The sequence below is a fragment of the Arachis hypogaea genome, chromosome 3, assembly GCF_003086295.3.
Source record: "Arachis hypogaea cultivar Tifrunner chromosome 3, arahy.Tifrunner.gnm2.J5K5, whole genome shotgun sequence".
Classification (NCBI taxonomy): domain Eukaryota; kingdom Viridiplantae; phylum Streptophyta; class Magnoliopsida; order Fabales; family Fabaceae; genus Arachis; species Arachis hypogaea.
Window position 1 is genome coordinate 30,806,731 of NC_092038.1, and position 14,936 is coordinate 30,821,666.

Here is a 14,936-nt window from a genome sequence, read left to right on the forward strand (position 1 = left end):
GCTATACCACCTTCATTTATTTCCTTGCAGCAACTTAACATTTTTCTTCATGTATAGCTTCATGAACAAGTTACAAGTGTGCGACCAAAAGGATTCAGTATGATTATTATGGGAAATCTATTGATCATGTGGCCAAACTAGACTTGGGTACTTTGTTAAAGTTCTTATTTCTTGATTTTCTTTTTATAGAATTTCCTTTTAAGTTTTAACAAATATATTTAAGTTAGAAATAAAATTCAATTGATCACATGGATTACATGGTGATCTGTACCCTAATAACTTGGATAAATGACGTTATACCTCAGAACTGCTTTTTGAATAATCAACCCAACCTCATCAATAACCGTACGCATAACCTTTACGAAAGGCACAAATCTCGACAGGACTCCAAAACACACGACAAATAGGAGACAGAAAGAAGATCGTTCTCATTTAAACCATCAGGAATTTATTAAATATTTCTTGGAGGTAATATTGACTTAAGCGTCGGAGTCATTTTTTCAAGTCTCATTCCTGAGTCACACATTTGAGGAGTTCATAGCCCAGAAGGCGAAGAAAAGATTCCTCAACACCTCCAAGCAACAACAAACATGAAAACATGAAGTTGCATTAAAAAAAAAAATTAGAATTCAAACAAGTGTTTATAAACTAAAATTGATAAAAATAAAGGAACTAACAAGTAAAATCAAACAAATTAAGATACTAGAACAAGGAATTGTAAAGAAAACTACACTAAAACAATAATTAAAACTTAAATCTAAGAAGAAACTAAACTAAAAATCCTAAATTTAAGAAAAAAGTTGGAGCTTCTTTCTCTAGAATTAGCCTAAAACATGATTATACAGTACTACTATGACTACTTAGTTGACCCCCCTTAAATCTTGTCTTCAAATACATCATAAATGAATTGGATTGGGCCAAAATTGAGCCTAAAATTGCGAGCCACCTGTTTACTTAAGTAAATCACATGCTGCCTCTCATGCGTAAGCACAAGCCATGCGTACGCACAAATTCTAGGTGATGCGTATGCACAAGGCATGCATACGCACAACCATAGAATTCTCCAATCTTCATTTCTTCATGAATTTTCTACTTTTGCATGTGTTTTCTTCATTTTTTCAAGTTATCATTGTCTTCTAAACTTTCAATTACTCAAATAAACATATCAAGACATCAAATAGAATAAAAGTAAATTAAATTTGACAATTTTCAAACATAAAAAGTATGTTTTTCACAATTAAACATAATTAAAAAAATTTCATAAAATTATGCATTTTCTATGAATAAATGCAAGATAAGTTGATAAACTCTACGTTTTTCTATAAAAAAATAATCATAAAATAAAAGTTTATCGATCCTCGTGATGGGTGGTAACCCCTGCAAAAAGGTCACCGCCACCTCCCCCCTAAATCGAGGGAGTAACCCCGAAGTAGTGGCTGCATGGTGTAGTAGTGAATGGGGCATGCGATGGTCCGCCAAGATCAATCCACCAACAACTGATTTACACTCTTTCCATCACATCGCTCTTTGGCACTATATTTGAATATGTATCCTGATTCAAAATTATTTTTGTTATATAACAATGATAGCATAATAATATAATATGAATTAAGTAACAATTTCAATTGATAGAGTATAAAAAAAAAAGAAAAGAAAAATACCTTTTTTACTATATCTAACTAATTTTTAAAAAATTCAGCCAAGTCTCCCTTAAGATGAGGATACTCCACATTTTTTAAGTTTAGGCCAATAAGGTATTTTAAAAATTTTGGCAGAGTCTTCCCTTCTATTAGGATACTCCATAGTCCAAAGTTCAAACTTACCAGAATAATTTCACAATTGATGCAAAATTTTGTCAACCCTCCTTAATAAAAGAAAATCAATTTAACAGTTTTATCTCCTTATGCTTGTAAATTATGAGATGTTCGTTTCTCTTTTTAAACCAAATTTTTTTTTATAAGATCAAAAATTGAAGAGTCCAAGATAATTTTATCCATGGTGTTGACAACTATAAAACCATGACCCCAATAGAAAATTTTATCTTCCTATGACATAACTTAGATTAAATGTTTATTGTCTTCTCAAAACCTTATCTTATGATGTTATTCCAAACCAACTTGTGGGGCATAGGCCCTAGTCAAATAAAAGGCCTCGCACTCCGCAACAAGTTTTATTGCAATGATGCATTTGTCCATCCTTTTTAGCATTCATAACATCCTTCTTCCATTAGTTATCCATGTGAATGCCTACCTATTGTTATTATGCATCATTTCTTTGTCCCAAAGCTTAAAATCAGAGGTATTCAACTCCTTTGCCTTTGCTCTCACACACTTCAGTTCTTATAGGCATATTATGTTAATTTTTTTTCCTTCTCATAGTATCTACCACTTCCATATATTTTCCTCTAAGTACTTATATTACATGTCTGAAACCGCAACTTTTTGTTGCATTTATCTTTACATTTTGTGAATTAACTTAATTACGCTTCTTTGTTCCCAATAAATGATAACTATTGCTCATTTTATACTACACCCAAACATCAATGCAATGGCCCTTACTCATTTTACATCGTATTGAAGCCATATAATATGTTTTGTATCTCTGTCTCGATCTCATTCCAAACACAGCGAAAGGGATTAGCCAGATTAATCAATTTCTTTTATGTCCCTTTACAGTCTTGTAAAGGAAGGGGTAGCTTTAGCACCATATTATATTTGATTCATGTCATGAAGGTTCCATAAAATTTTGTATTACTATCCAAAGCCTAACACAACCAATCTCTCTTATTCAAACTTGGGACTGAGTATGTAAAAATTGAGAGAATAAGTTGCAAACTCAAAAAAGACCTTGGAATAACGGTCTTTTTTCCTAACATAATCAAGACACATAGACAGGCCAAAAAATTTAAGGCGGAACATTCACCATGTCCAAGAAAAAAAATGAGTGACATGTACATTTTGTGCATTATTTGTGAAGATTGTTCATCTAATATTTGCTGTCAATTAGGTTCATAATTAACACGATTTTCAAGTCAACTTAGCAGCTAACATTACCCTCCAAATAACTTTCTAACGTGCTCTTAATTTACGTTATATACTATTAACATGTTATCTGGTTAAGAGTAAGACTTACCAGACCTATATAAATAGCGTCCCCAAAAGACATTTCCCTTGGTTTGGTTTGGGTCGGCTACATGAATCATTAAGCGTCATTCTACCCTGTTACAAATTATGCCTAAACTCAAGCCATTTAATTTATGAAGTTCCCTCCTCCACCCATGTTTGTTCCTCCTTGTGATGAAACCTGTCCCTGAGAAACCAACTGAGACCGCCCAGGTCCTTGAACATATGCTTGTCCCATCCCAGCCCCAACAAGTTGTTGCTGAGGGAGTTGTTGATGCTGCTGCAGTTGCTGTAACTGTGGAAGCTGTTGCTGAGGCTGAAGCTGTGAGAGTTGTTGCTGTTGAAGTTGGGGGTGTTGCTGTTGCTGGATTTGTGGAATCTGTTGCTGCTGCTGCTGCTGCAACTGGACCTGCTGAGGAAGCTGTTGTTGTTGCAGCTGTTGATGCTGCTGCTGCTGTTGAAGCTGGGGAAGTTGCTGCTGCTGCTGTGGTTGTTGTTGCTGTTGCTGTGGCTGTTGCTGTTGTAGCTGAGGAAGTTGTTGCTGCTGCATGTGAGGAAGTTGCTGCTGTTGTTGCAACTGTGGAAGATGCTGTCCTGATTGCAATTGTTGGTGCTGTTGCTGCTGCTGCTGCTGCATTTGTTGCTGCTGCTGACTGGTTAATTGCGGTTTAAATACAACCATATCCTGTTTGCAATTGAAATCTTAATAAAGGCTCAAAGCTCAACAAACAAATGTTTTTTCCATTTGTATTTGGTTGGAAACAAATGTTACCCCAGGGAAAAGCATCCCAATCAAGCGGAAAGCTTTGTCGGAAACAGATAGTAGCAACGTCTGGGATGGCAATTGGATAACCGCACACTGAAATCAAAATAAGAGGGAAGAAAAATCAAACCAAATATAAGTTCCTATCCGAAAGTTATGAAATTAGTGGTCTAGATCTATTGGCATGGTTTAAATTTGGAAATTTATGAGATCTGAAAGTCATTATAACAAGTTAACTATCTAGATCATAAATAAAGGCAAATCATGCAATAAAAAGAACGATGGAAACTAATCCTAAGACATGATTCATGATATTAACACTAATATTTTAGAGATACAATTACGATATTATATTATGAGATATTTCTTGATTTCCTAGGCCTTAGAAGGTCGCTACATTCACTAATATTTGAAAGCAAAACTTACCAGCTTCTTCTCCTGCAGCTGACCAAGAAAACCATGTGGGTTCATCGCCCGAAAAACTAGGAAATCTGCCTTTCCAACGTATTGCCTAATGTCACAGTTTTAAATAAAAAAAAATTCGCATAGAAAATGTTAAAAGGTAAGATACACCTACAGACGTGAACATGCGCAAGCAAAACATAAGTTAAATGAAGCCTAACTTGTTATTCATGTGGTCTTGGGATATAAGCCGAACGATTTGCATTACCGGGGGCCAGTTTGCTGCAAGCCTGGGACAACCAAAAGTGATCGGTCAGTAAATTATTGAAAATAAGTTTTTTATGACGATTTAATCAAACAAGCAAAACTTAAATTTGCATGCCACTCTCTAAGCAAAACTTAAATTTGTTGTTGTTGTTGTATTATTCCCTGTAGTTACAATACTTGAGAACAAAGTGATTCTCTAAGCGGGGAGTATTTTAGGTACCTACATATTACTAGTGTATGGAAATAACAGGTAAATGGAGGCAATACACATTTAGATAGGAAGTAGTGGGTGCATGAACTGTAACCAAATCTCCGGAGTTGGCATGAGAAGCTATTTGTGGAATTAAATGAGAGGGCTGACGGAAGAAGCCAGGAGGAAGGCATCCATTTGAGAATAGGCTTAGGGAGAGAGCTTCTATAGTGCTCTAGTTTGGATTTCTTCCAGTTTTTGCAATTCCAATTCTGTTTTCTTTTCTTCCTTAAAACTGATATTACATTGATATCAGCTTGAGGGTGTTATTAGTAAACATATGGTCTTCCACATATTTCCCCGATAAACTCAATACTTGTGATGAAATAAATTGCAGGATGAAGTTGTAAAGACTTCTTTAAAAATTCCGTTTAAAGTTCAAAAAGAACTCAACACCGGGATGTAAAATATGAAGGACAATAGTATTCGGGGAAGAGAGAGCAAATTCAAAAACTTACGTCTCAGAGGCAGAAGCATTCCTGTAACCCTGTATGACAAAGAAATTATACATCAGGTTAAAAAATCGAAGTGAATAAGAAGCCAGATGCCAAAAAATTACATCAACTGCCATAATGAGATGGAAAAGACTATAGGGATAAACATACTTCAAGTTTAGTGATAAATACAGGTTGCCCTTGCCTTTGCCCAGATAAGCTTCCCTGCAAAAATTTCACTTATTAAATTTTGACCAAAGCACAATAAAGCTAAAGTGAAATCCAAAAACTTGCCACCACCGCCCGATATCAAGCAACTCACCCTTTGCCACCCAACATTCCAATCCAAATAACATATCTAGTCTGTTTTAGATGTACTTTTTTGTCACAATATCAAACACACTCCGCCACTTTAACCAACCCGCTTGAATCCTATGGTCTACATCCTCTTCGATTTTTCTATTATCCTATATAATGTATCCAAGAAACTTAAATCTCTTTACTTGTGGTAGGGTGTCTTTTCTAATTTTTACTTTTATGTTAGTGTTTCTCTTCCTCGTGCTGATCTTACATTCTATATATTCTTGGATGAAAAAGGTTAGGTATGTCTCAAAAGCGAATGGTTAGGGGTCATTGACTCATTTGTTTTTGGTTACGGACCGCATCTTCCTTTATGAAAATTGACAGAGGGACTGTATTGGGTATTTACTCTATTGGTAATCAGCCGCAACTAGAAACAACATAAATATAATTACTTCGATATAGTAGTTTAGACCTTGTAAATATCACTGAATCTTTGATGACATATGAAAAGATATTGCATGCTATTTAAGGTGATTACAAAGAACTAAGGAATTAAGATGTGTGAATTACTTGTCTTACACTCAATTGCACTTAAACACCATAGCATTGAAAGATACAAACTAAAATCTTCAAAATGCCCACCATATGGATAATGATTACAACAATTAATGCAAATTATAAGAAAGATACTATTTATTCCTTTTCGTGAGAAGAAAATGGTTTTCACATAGAAAATGGAAATTTTTTTTTTATTTCTAAATAAAATGAAATTATTTATTCCACACTACATATACTGAAATTTACAAGAAAAAAGAGGAAAAAGCTCGCTAAAATGAAAATGGGGTAATGGGCATACCTCCCAGACCTTCACATATTTGGATTGTGTGGATTGCATACCACCTGATGTCTGTTGTGGCAAAGACATATTAGCAGCTGCATTGTTGTTCACAAGCGGCTGCATGCCTGGTTGGACTTGTTGAGACATTCCTGGAGTAGGAATCATTGTGCCAGTTCCAGAAGAGACAACTGATGGACCAAGGCCATTATTAATCATATTTTGGTTCATGTTGACTCCACCTTGCACCATTTGCGCTCCCGAAGGGTTTCCTTGACTCATACCTGGTACCTGCTGTCCCATACTGACAGCACCTTGAACATTACCCATTGGTTGTGAGATCCCAATATTTGGACTTCCAGCCATATTAGAAGTGGCTGAAGCTATCGAACTGAGACCTGAGTTTTGTGCAACTTGTGCAGGACCATTAAGAGGTCCAGAACTTGAGATTGATGTTATTCCCGACTGTCCAGATGAAAATACATTTTGAGGTGCAGGTATAGAAGAAGCCATCCCACTGGATATCATGTTTGACATATGCATGGCAACAGGAGTCTGACCCATTGACTGAATTCCCATAGAGGTTCCACTGCCTAATGCAGCAGAATTCATCACCTGTCGTGCTTGAGACACTTTGTTCAAAATGTTCATGTTTGCCTGAGCAGAATTCACTGGTCTCATGGGCTGCAACATGGATACGGTAGGCTTTGTATCCTGTGCATTTTCATTACTTGTCATAATATCTTGAGTCATAGAAGATGGAGAAGATGTCTGCAAGCTTGGTACTCCTTGATTATTAGCAGTAGCACGAGGAGCTGATGAATTATGAGGAAATCCAGGTCCAGGTACCATAGTTGTTACAGGAATTGGCTCCTGTAGAAGTATTATATGTATCTAGGATCACTTGAAAAACATGCAAGAAAAACTGAAAACAATACCATACTATAGAGATATAATTCTATAATCTTAATGGTATGTTAAGTTTACCACTTTCACGGTAGCAGGGACCACATTCCCACCAGAAATTGGTTGACGGTTTGGGATAGATCCATTCACTGAAAATTCATAGAAATATCATGATAAATATACTAGATCTTCAACCACAAGACCAAAAGAACAACCAAGCCACTTAAGATTGTTATTAACTGATGCCCATTTATTTAAACATGGCATACATAAGGCAAGAAATTTTCAGACTGATCTTGTTGACCAAACAGAGAAGACAGTGCATACTATATTGACGGAGAATTTAACCTATCTTTTTCCTTTAGATGTAGATAATGTATAAAGCGTATCCAGATCCATTTGATCTATAAAATTGAACTGGTACTGCTAATATGAAGAAGTGATGATCCAAAGCTAACTCAGAAACCTCTGAGTAACAGATCCATAGTTGACTAATTTTATCCTTGCCCCCACATCAATGAATTAGAGTAAAATTTCGGATATATGTATTATGATTTATCTAGTTGTTCTTTAAAATTATGCATGTGACATGATAGACAAGAAATATAACTACAGAAAGCAAAGTAGTTTTCAGTGCTAATTGAATCCTGAATACCTGATGGCATAGAAGTCGGTGGTGCGCCTGTAACAGGTATGCCAGAAACTGCATCTACTTTAACAGGACTCTGATTTGTAGGCACGCTTGTTACCCCAGATCGACTCAAAGCAGCACGTGCTTCCTTGAAACTTTCTGATATTAAAACAAGGAAATGACTAACTTTGACATCAACTGGTGGATCAGCTGCTCTATTGTTACGCTTCCCCTCCAATACCAAAGAAATAAAATAAACATCAAACAAATTCACACAGGAGAAAACACTTTCTTAATTTAATCAGGTCTGCTCAAATCAAAAAGAGGAAAACTCTGGTAAAATTAAAAAATCTAGCCATCAGCACATGTATTTGCTCTGGACTAAGGATCTTTTGTAAGAGATCAATTCGATGCTCAAAATGGAAAGCAGTGACAATAACTAAGAAAGTGTGCATTTCGAAATGTGAAATATTAGTTGATATTGTAATTATACTATTGATTCTCTCTAATTTTAGTTTAGAAAGCAAACCATCTTGATGTTTTATATTAGTCTAAAGTTAAGACTCATGACTGATTTAGTTTATAAAGGACAGATTATGATTACAGTACACCCATGCTATGTCATCCTTACCGCATTGTAGATGGCTTTAATTTTTGCAAGTTGTTTTGGACAGATGACTGACAGAGAAACAGAAAGCTGCATGCAGAAGATCACATTCCATCAGAACAAAGATTAACAGCAGAAAGACAATAAATAAATAATCATAACAATAGCAACAAGAAGTGCATTACTAAAACAGTAGATGTAAATAAACAAATAACGCAATAAGTACCTGAGGAAATGCTTTAGCTACAGCTTCAGCATCATATAAACGGTTCCCTGCATCTGAGTCAATGGTTTCACTCTGCTCTATGTTGGGCAGTCTTGGAACATAAACTGGTGTCTGCAGTGGATAAGGATTACTTGCTGCTATAAGGATACAATGCTTGTGCATGTCCACATTTTGCTGATTGGGCCCACCATCTTGAGAACTTGGGAACATCTAGACATTCGCACATTGGGGTAAGAGGATCAATAGAGATGTCCATAAAGTTCATAAATAACAGGGTATCGTGACAACCCTTGATTACATAATTGCAAAAATACAGGGTATGAAATGAAGCTGAAATTGTTGAAGCCTTTACGATTAAACTTATCTGCAACCAAGGCATTCTTCCAAAGATGTATATCAATCTATGTGCATTAATTGAACATTAAAGAGAGGAGGGAAAGGAAAAAATAAATAAAAGAAATCAAAAAAGAGAAGAAAAATATGACAACCCTTGATTGCATAATTGCAAAAAATACATCACAATAAATAAAGCTTCATGCATAAAAACCAAACATAAAGCTTCATGCATAAAAACCAAACATACAATTGATGTTTCAATTCATAAGATTCTATTCAATGAGAAATTACATCGCTTTTCTCAAAACTTAATTAAAATTGTTCTGAAATGAATAAAGTTAAATTGACTTTCAGAATAAAATCCATAGATAAAAGTAGAATATATTTAATAATTCTAAATAACATATTAAACCTCAAGAAGTCAATATTCTTTTATTTTAAGAAATTATTGCTAAATAAAATAAGAATGCTGCATATGCATTCAATAATTAATAATTTAAATCAATATATTTGCAATCAAGTTTTACGAATTTTATGAATTATTGAATTTTAATAAGACTATAAAATACATTTAGAACGCAAAATATTTTTCACCTAACACGTTAAAAGTTAATAATCTATCTTCACTGTAGTTGTATTTCATTTTATCTATCTTACATTTTACTCTCTGCTTCATGTACATTAAGCATTTAAACTGAACAATATCACTATTGGTTCAAGGTGCAATCAATTACTAGAAATTGGTTAAAAACTGTTACCCGGCATGTCCTCACACAAATACATATGTAGACATATTTATACATATTAGGAGTAAAACAAAACACAATAAAGATGATGAATCAAGATCAGAAATATATACACCTATCAAATGGAAGGTGACAGAACACAAAAAGGAAACTATAGTATACGGCATACGTACCATCAGAGCTTCAGCAAGCCCTTCAGCAATTGCTGCATCATTAAAACCACCACCAGTAAAGGGTATCGCTGATAGCCAGAGGAAGAAAATATCGGGGTCTCTTGTCCAGCCAGTCCGTTGCACGAGGACACCTGCATTTAATGATGCCTATGTAAGCAGCTGCTCATTTCATATGCAATTATTTTCATTGCTAACAGGGATTGATGAGAAGAAAACAAGGACTTCCGTCTTCTAGTTTAACTTTTTATTGAGGCAAGAAAACAAAATGCTGAAATTGTAAAGACTGTTGCATGTTTTCCTCTTCTTTTTTTTGTTAGCTACATGTTTATTTGAAAATGTAACATGGGGTTAAGAAGAAGCATCATCACCATCATCATCATCATCATCATGATTAATTCTATAATTCGGCAGAAAGTTAATAAGCAGCTTTTAAACAGACATTATTCACTGAACACAAAAAAAAAAAAGGATTATCCAACCCTTACTAGAATAACATCCATGAGTATTGAAGGTGGCTAAGGCAAACTCAATGTTGGATACAGAAGGCTTCTGCAAATGAATGGGAAAATAAAATCAATAGACCAACCGCAAGATCAAAATTGGCCATGATTAAAGGAATACTTTAACTTCCATTGGGCCGAAGAAATGCACACAATAATATAAACATGATTAAGAGAAAATCAATTTTATGAGGTAACTGGGAACATAAACGAAAATCCAGCAATAAGTTTAGAAAATTTAATCAAAACAAAACTTAAAAGTACTGTTCAAAGCATTGAATAATGTGGCAAGGATGAAAGCATCGATTTGCTGCTTTTGCAATGAATAAATATTCCATTCGGTGTGAATCACAGATTATAATCTAGAGTTGTGGCCTCTCCAAGTGTAACAGTGGGAAAGAAATGGCCTCGTGAAGTACCATACACATTTTACTATTTCTTTGCTATTTCTTGTTGTAATTACATTTGCTAGTTCATTTATTCTCCATAATACATAGTTTAATTTTTTTTTCTTTTTTTCCCTTTTTAAAGATTGTGAAATTTTAGTCAAACCAAAATGATATACCTGGCCAGTGGAGTCAGTTCCAACAAGAGACCTGCAACAAAACGACAACAAGCGAAATGTGTCAATCATGTAACCTATGATGTGTAACCTTTAAAGTAACTTAAAATCCACGCAAAGGAGTATACTGAAAATGATATTATAAACCACTAAGGCAAAAGGTGAATTCTATTGAATACCACAATCTTAAGCTGGCGAGGAACAAGCCTAGCTATTTTAAGTTATAACATAAAATGTCAACTCCGAAAACATTAAATAACTACAAGACTGATAAATGAGTCATATTTGGTTCCGATCAGACACCGCCAATCTTTCTTTGGCATTATTTATCGACCACTTCCACTCAAAATGTTAAAATAAAATAAAAAGGATTTCATTTGTATGTATCATCAATCTAAAAGAATATCTAATCATGTATTGCCACACTAGAAAAATTATCTAACATTGACACCCTTTACTTGAATGGTTATCCAAAAGCCTAATTCAAAAGTGAACAATAAACTAAAATATATATATTTTGTTTCATGAATTTGTGACTTTGGAACAATTTATTTGGGTTTTGACACCGCGGGGGGGGGGGGGGGGGGGAAGAGGAAGCTCGGTATGCCCATATACTATCTACCTATGCTACCTATTGATTTGTTTGAATGGAAAAGAATGACTTGATATTCAACGGCTCCAGGCTAAGCCTTTTAAGACTTTTGTATATATGCAAATATGGTAAGATCCTCTAAACTGAGGAATTGGTAAAGTGAAAAAGTGAGGGTCTAATCACCCTTTGAATCAAAGTAGTGTGGCTCACATGTGATAAAAGTTACAAATTCAATATTGACTAACTCTTCACTCTCTCACTTACCAATCTCCTCACTTTAGAAGATCTTTCTCCAAGAAAGTATGCTTAAGCTCTTTTGTAGATTCTCTTACATATTCTAATAAAATAAAACTACTTTTGCATCTAAGCTATCTTTAGAGGAACAAAAAGTCTCAACATTTCGAAATCTTGAGTTAAACTAAATTTTATTAGGTACAGAAGAAAGGGAATAACAACTCAGGTGATATAAGAAACCGCACAAAAGGGACCCAGAAAAGCACAAGGAAAGAGAAAAAATAATCAAGGGAAAAAAAACACTGGTAAGAAACAACATCAATCTATGTCCTCGATAATGGCTAAACAATCTGCCTGCACCTTAGTAGGAGCAGACCAATATAATACCAGCTACACCGATTTAATACAGATAGATTGTTGGATTTCCTCTAAAGTGCACAAAATCATAAGTTTAAAAGTGAGAAGCTATACACCATTGGATCAATACTTTCCACAGCAAGTGCAACCCATTAAATAATCTAGTGATGTTTAGCCCCCTACTTTTGCACTTTAGAAGAGAAAAATCCTGAATCTTCAATCCAAAGGACAACTCAGAACATAAATTTAGGGGGGAATTCAAAAAGTTATCTCTTATCATTTTCTAAGAACATGTGTCATTAGTAAACAGCAAATCAGATATTATAATACCTTTAAAACCTGACATTGACACCACTAAATTTGACACAGTTGTCACTGCTCTAGAGGTCAAGCAAGTGAGCAACTAAGATCCACCACTAAAGTGAACAAGAAATAGGATCAAGGATCTCCTTGCCTCATGCCACTCTTACCATGAAACCACATTTGATTCTCCATTGAAAATTACCTAAACTGTAATTATTGCAAGACATTCGAAAGAACTTCTACGCCTAGACAGTAAAAGCTATATGGGAGTCAAGCAAACCAAATATTATGACAACCAAACAAACTATTGTAAACTTTCATGGAACTAAACGTAAAAGGAACATGCAAAGGAATAGCCCATCATTGTCGCACGATAAAGCTGATCAAAACCCTCAAGCAATAAAAGATACTGCATAAACCTCTCGACAACTCTGAAGACGAATATTTAAAAAAAACACCCTTGTGACAACGGGATTGTGGGATTCTCCATGTCATTTACTCCCCATTTAATTCATTTTAAGCTAATGTTGTACTTCACTACTTACACTTGAAGTCCCAATAATTGTAAAGCCCACCATGGTCTCCTCTCTCAGAACTGACACCAACTCATGACAACAAACCCTAAAGCAATTAATCTGAACGCTCGATATCATATTGCCTCACTTAATTCATTCTTACTCGGTGTGAGACTTCAAAACTAACTCCAGTCTCATAAACCAGTTACCCATAGCTTCACACTCTCTCGAAAAGGAACCAAATACATAAAAGAACCATCCATTAACCAACAACTAAAAAGCAAGAAAATCAAAAGCGGGAAACGGGATTAACAATCAACCAGAATCAACTCTGAGACATGGTAATAAAATACTCAAATCCAGACAATAATACGAAACCCTAATTGTGATTAAATAGAGAGAGAGAGAAACAAAACATTATAAGGAACAGAGACAAGGAACCTGATGATCTTGTCAATGTAATCCACGAGAATCGTATCCCAATAGGGTCCCAAAGCAGCGGTGCTTTCGACGACTATGATGACCTGTTTCTCTGCCATTCTTTCGGAAGGGTAAAACGGTCAAAAAAATTCAAGAGAACGAGGGGGTTTTGGTAATGGAAGTGATGTCCGCCGAGTCGCAGTAGATCCGACAGGCGAGGCGGCCGACGAGCTCTCCTTCGGTGAGACTCCGTCTGGGCCTAGCAGGTCCGGATAAGACAAGCTGAATAGATTATCGGCAACGAGTTCAACAATGTGACCCTCACTCTCTCTGGAAATTTTGCCTAAATTAAAAATTTCTGAAACTAAACAAGATTTTGGGTGGCGGAAGGTGCAAGTAAGGAGAAGAGGGAGAACACCAAAATATTGGTTTTCTTTAATTGTTGTCTACTTTAGTTACACTATCTTTTGATTCACATCTGCAAAGGATATGACATAAACGTCTTTTTTTTTCCAACATAAATGTGTTTTAATCAATATTCTCAAAATTAGACCACATAGATCGAAAACCATTTGACTATACGATTTGGTTATTAAATAAAAATTATTTTATTAAAAACTGTTCGAAAATCGAATAAATCGGTCAAACAAAACTAGAAATCGATCAATTCAAAAAAAAAAATCTTTTATATATAATAACTTATTTATATCTTTTAATATTATAACATAATACATCTAAACATTTGGTACTATGACGAGGAAGCCATGCTCAGGATTGTTTAGGGAGATTTAGCTACCAAATTGGTAGAAAATACGCAAGAACATGTTTTCAAATTGATCTTGATTTGCTAATAATTAAGAAGATTGGTGTCGATGAAAGTGTCTACGAGATTGAATATGAAAATCTGCACCTAGTATGTGCCAAATGCATTTCAAAAGTGGGAGAGAGAACGAGTGAGAGAGATGAGAGAAACACGGGTAGAATTAGAAATTTACAGTTAAAGGATGTTAGGGTTTGGAATCGAGAAGAATATTAACACTTAAAAAACGATTCTTTCTCTAATTTTTGTTAATAATCTGCTACAAGACATCTCAAAAAAAATTATTTCACTTATTCCATTAGACGGGACGCATCAACGACATCCACCTAACTTAAAAGCTGAAAAATGAAAAGGTTTACCTGTTCGCATTTGTTCGTTATACGATGAAAGAAGGAGTCATGAAAGCTATAGTAGAAATGCACCATACGAGTATAAGGAGAAAGATAATTTCCGTAAGCGAGGCTAAGTATGGAGGGAAAGAACACCAGGTTATGCAGAAGGGACATTGCAAGAACCGATGTGGGGAGCAGCCAACCATGGACAGGTGAAAATCCTACAAGAATGGAAGAAACTAAGAAGATTACGTCTGTGAAAGACCCGCATGAGAATGGTTGGATGAAGAAGGTTGAAGT

The 14,936-nt window shown here is 35.1% G+C and overlaps 1 protein-coding gene across 2 annotated transcripts; it reads right to left on the reverse strand.

Moving 5' to 3' along the window:
• Positions 1-2,903: 2,903 nt before the first annotated feature.
• On the reverse strand, positions 2,904-14,239 carry LOC112790121 (mediator of RNA polymerase II transcription subunit 25). 2 transcript variants are annotated; one of them, XM_025832360.3, is made up of 15 exons: positions 13,506-14,239; positions 11,067-11,097; positions 10,487-10,550; positions 10,002-10,132; positions 8,747-8,956; positions 8,545-8,610; positions 7,938-8,145; positions 7,364-7,431; positions 6,398-7,249; positions 5,410-5,463; positions 5,263-5,291; positions 4,509-4,577; positions 4,312-4,396; positions 3,895-3,981; positions 2,904-3,807 (listed from the first exon to the last, which is right to left on the reverse strand). In XM_025832360.3, the coding sequence occupies exons 1-15, from the start codon at positions 13,601-13,603 to the stop codon at positions 3,250-3,252; spliced, it is 2,610 nt and encodes an 869-aa protein (XP_025688145.1). In that variant the 5' UTR covers positions 13,604-14,239; the 3' UTR covers positions 2,904-3,249. The 2 variants fall into 2 exon arrangements, with proteins under 2 accessions (XP_025688145.1, XP_025688146.1); XM_025832361.3 differs by lacking the exon at positions 10,487-10,550 and having other exon boundaries at positions 13,506-13,943.
• Between the last annotated feature and the right edge of the window lie 697 nt (positions 14,240-14,936).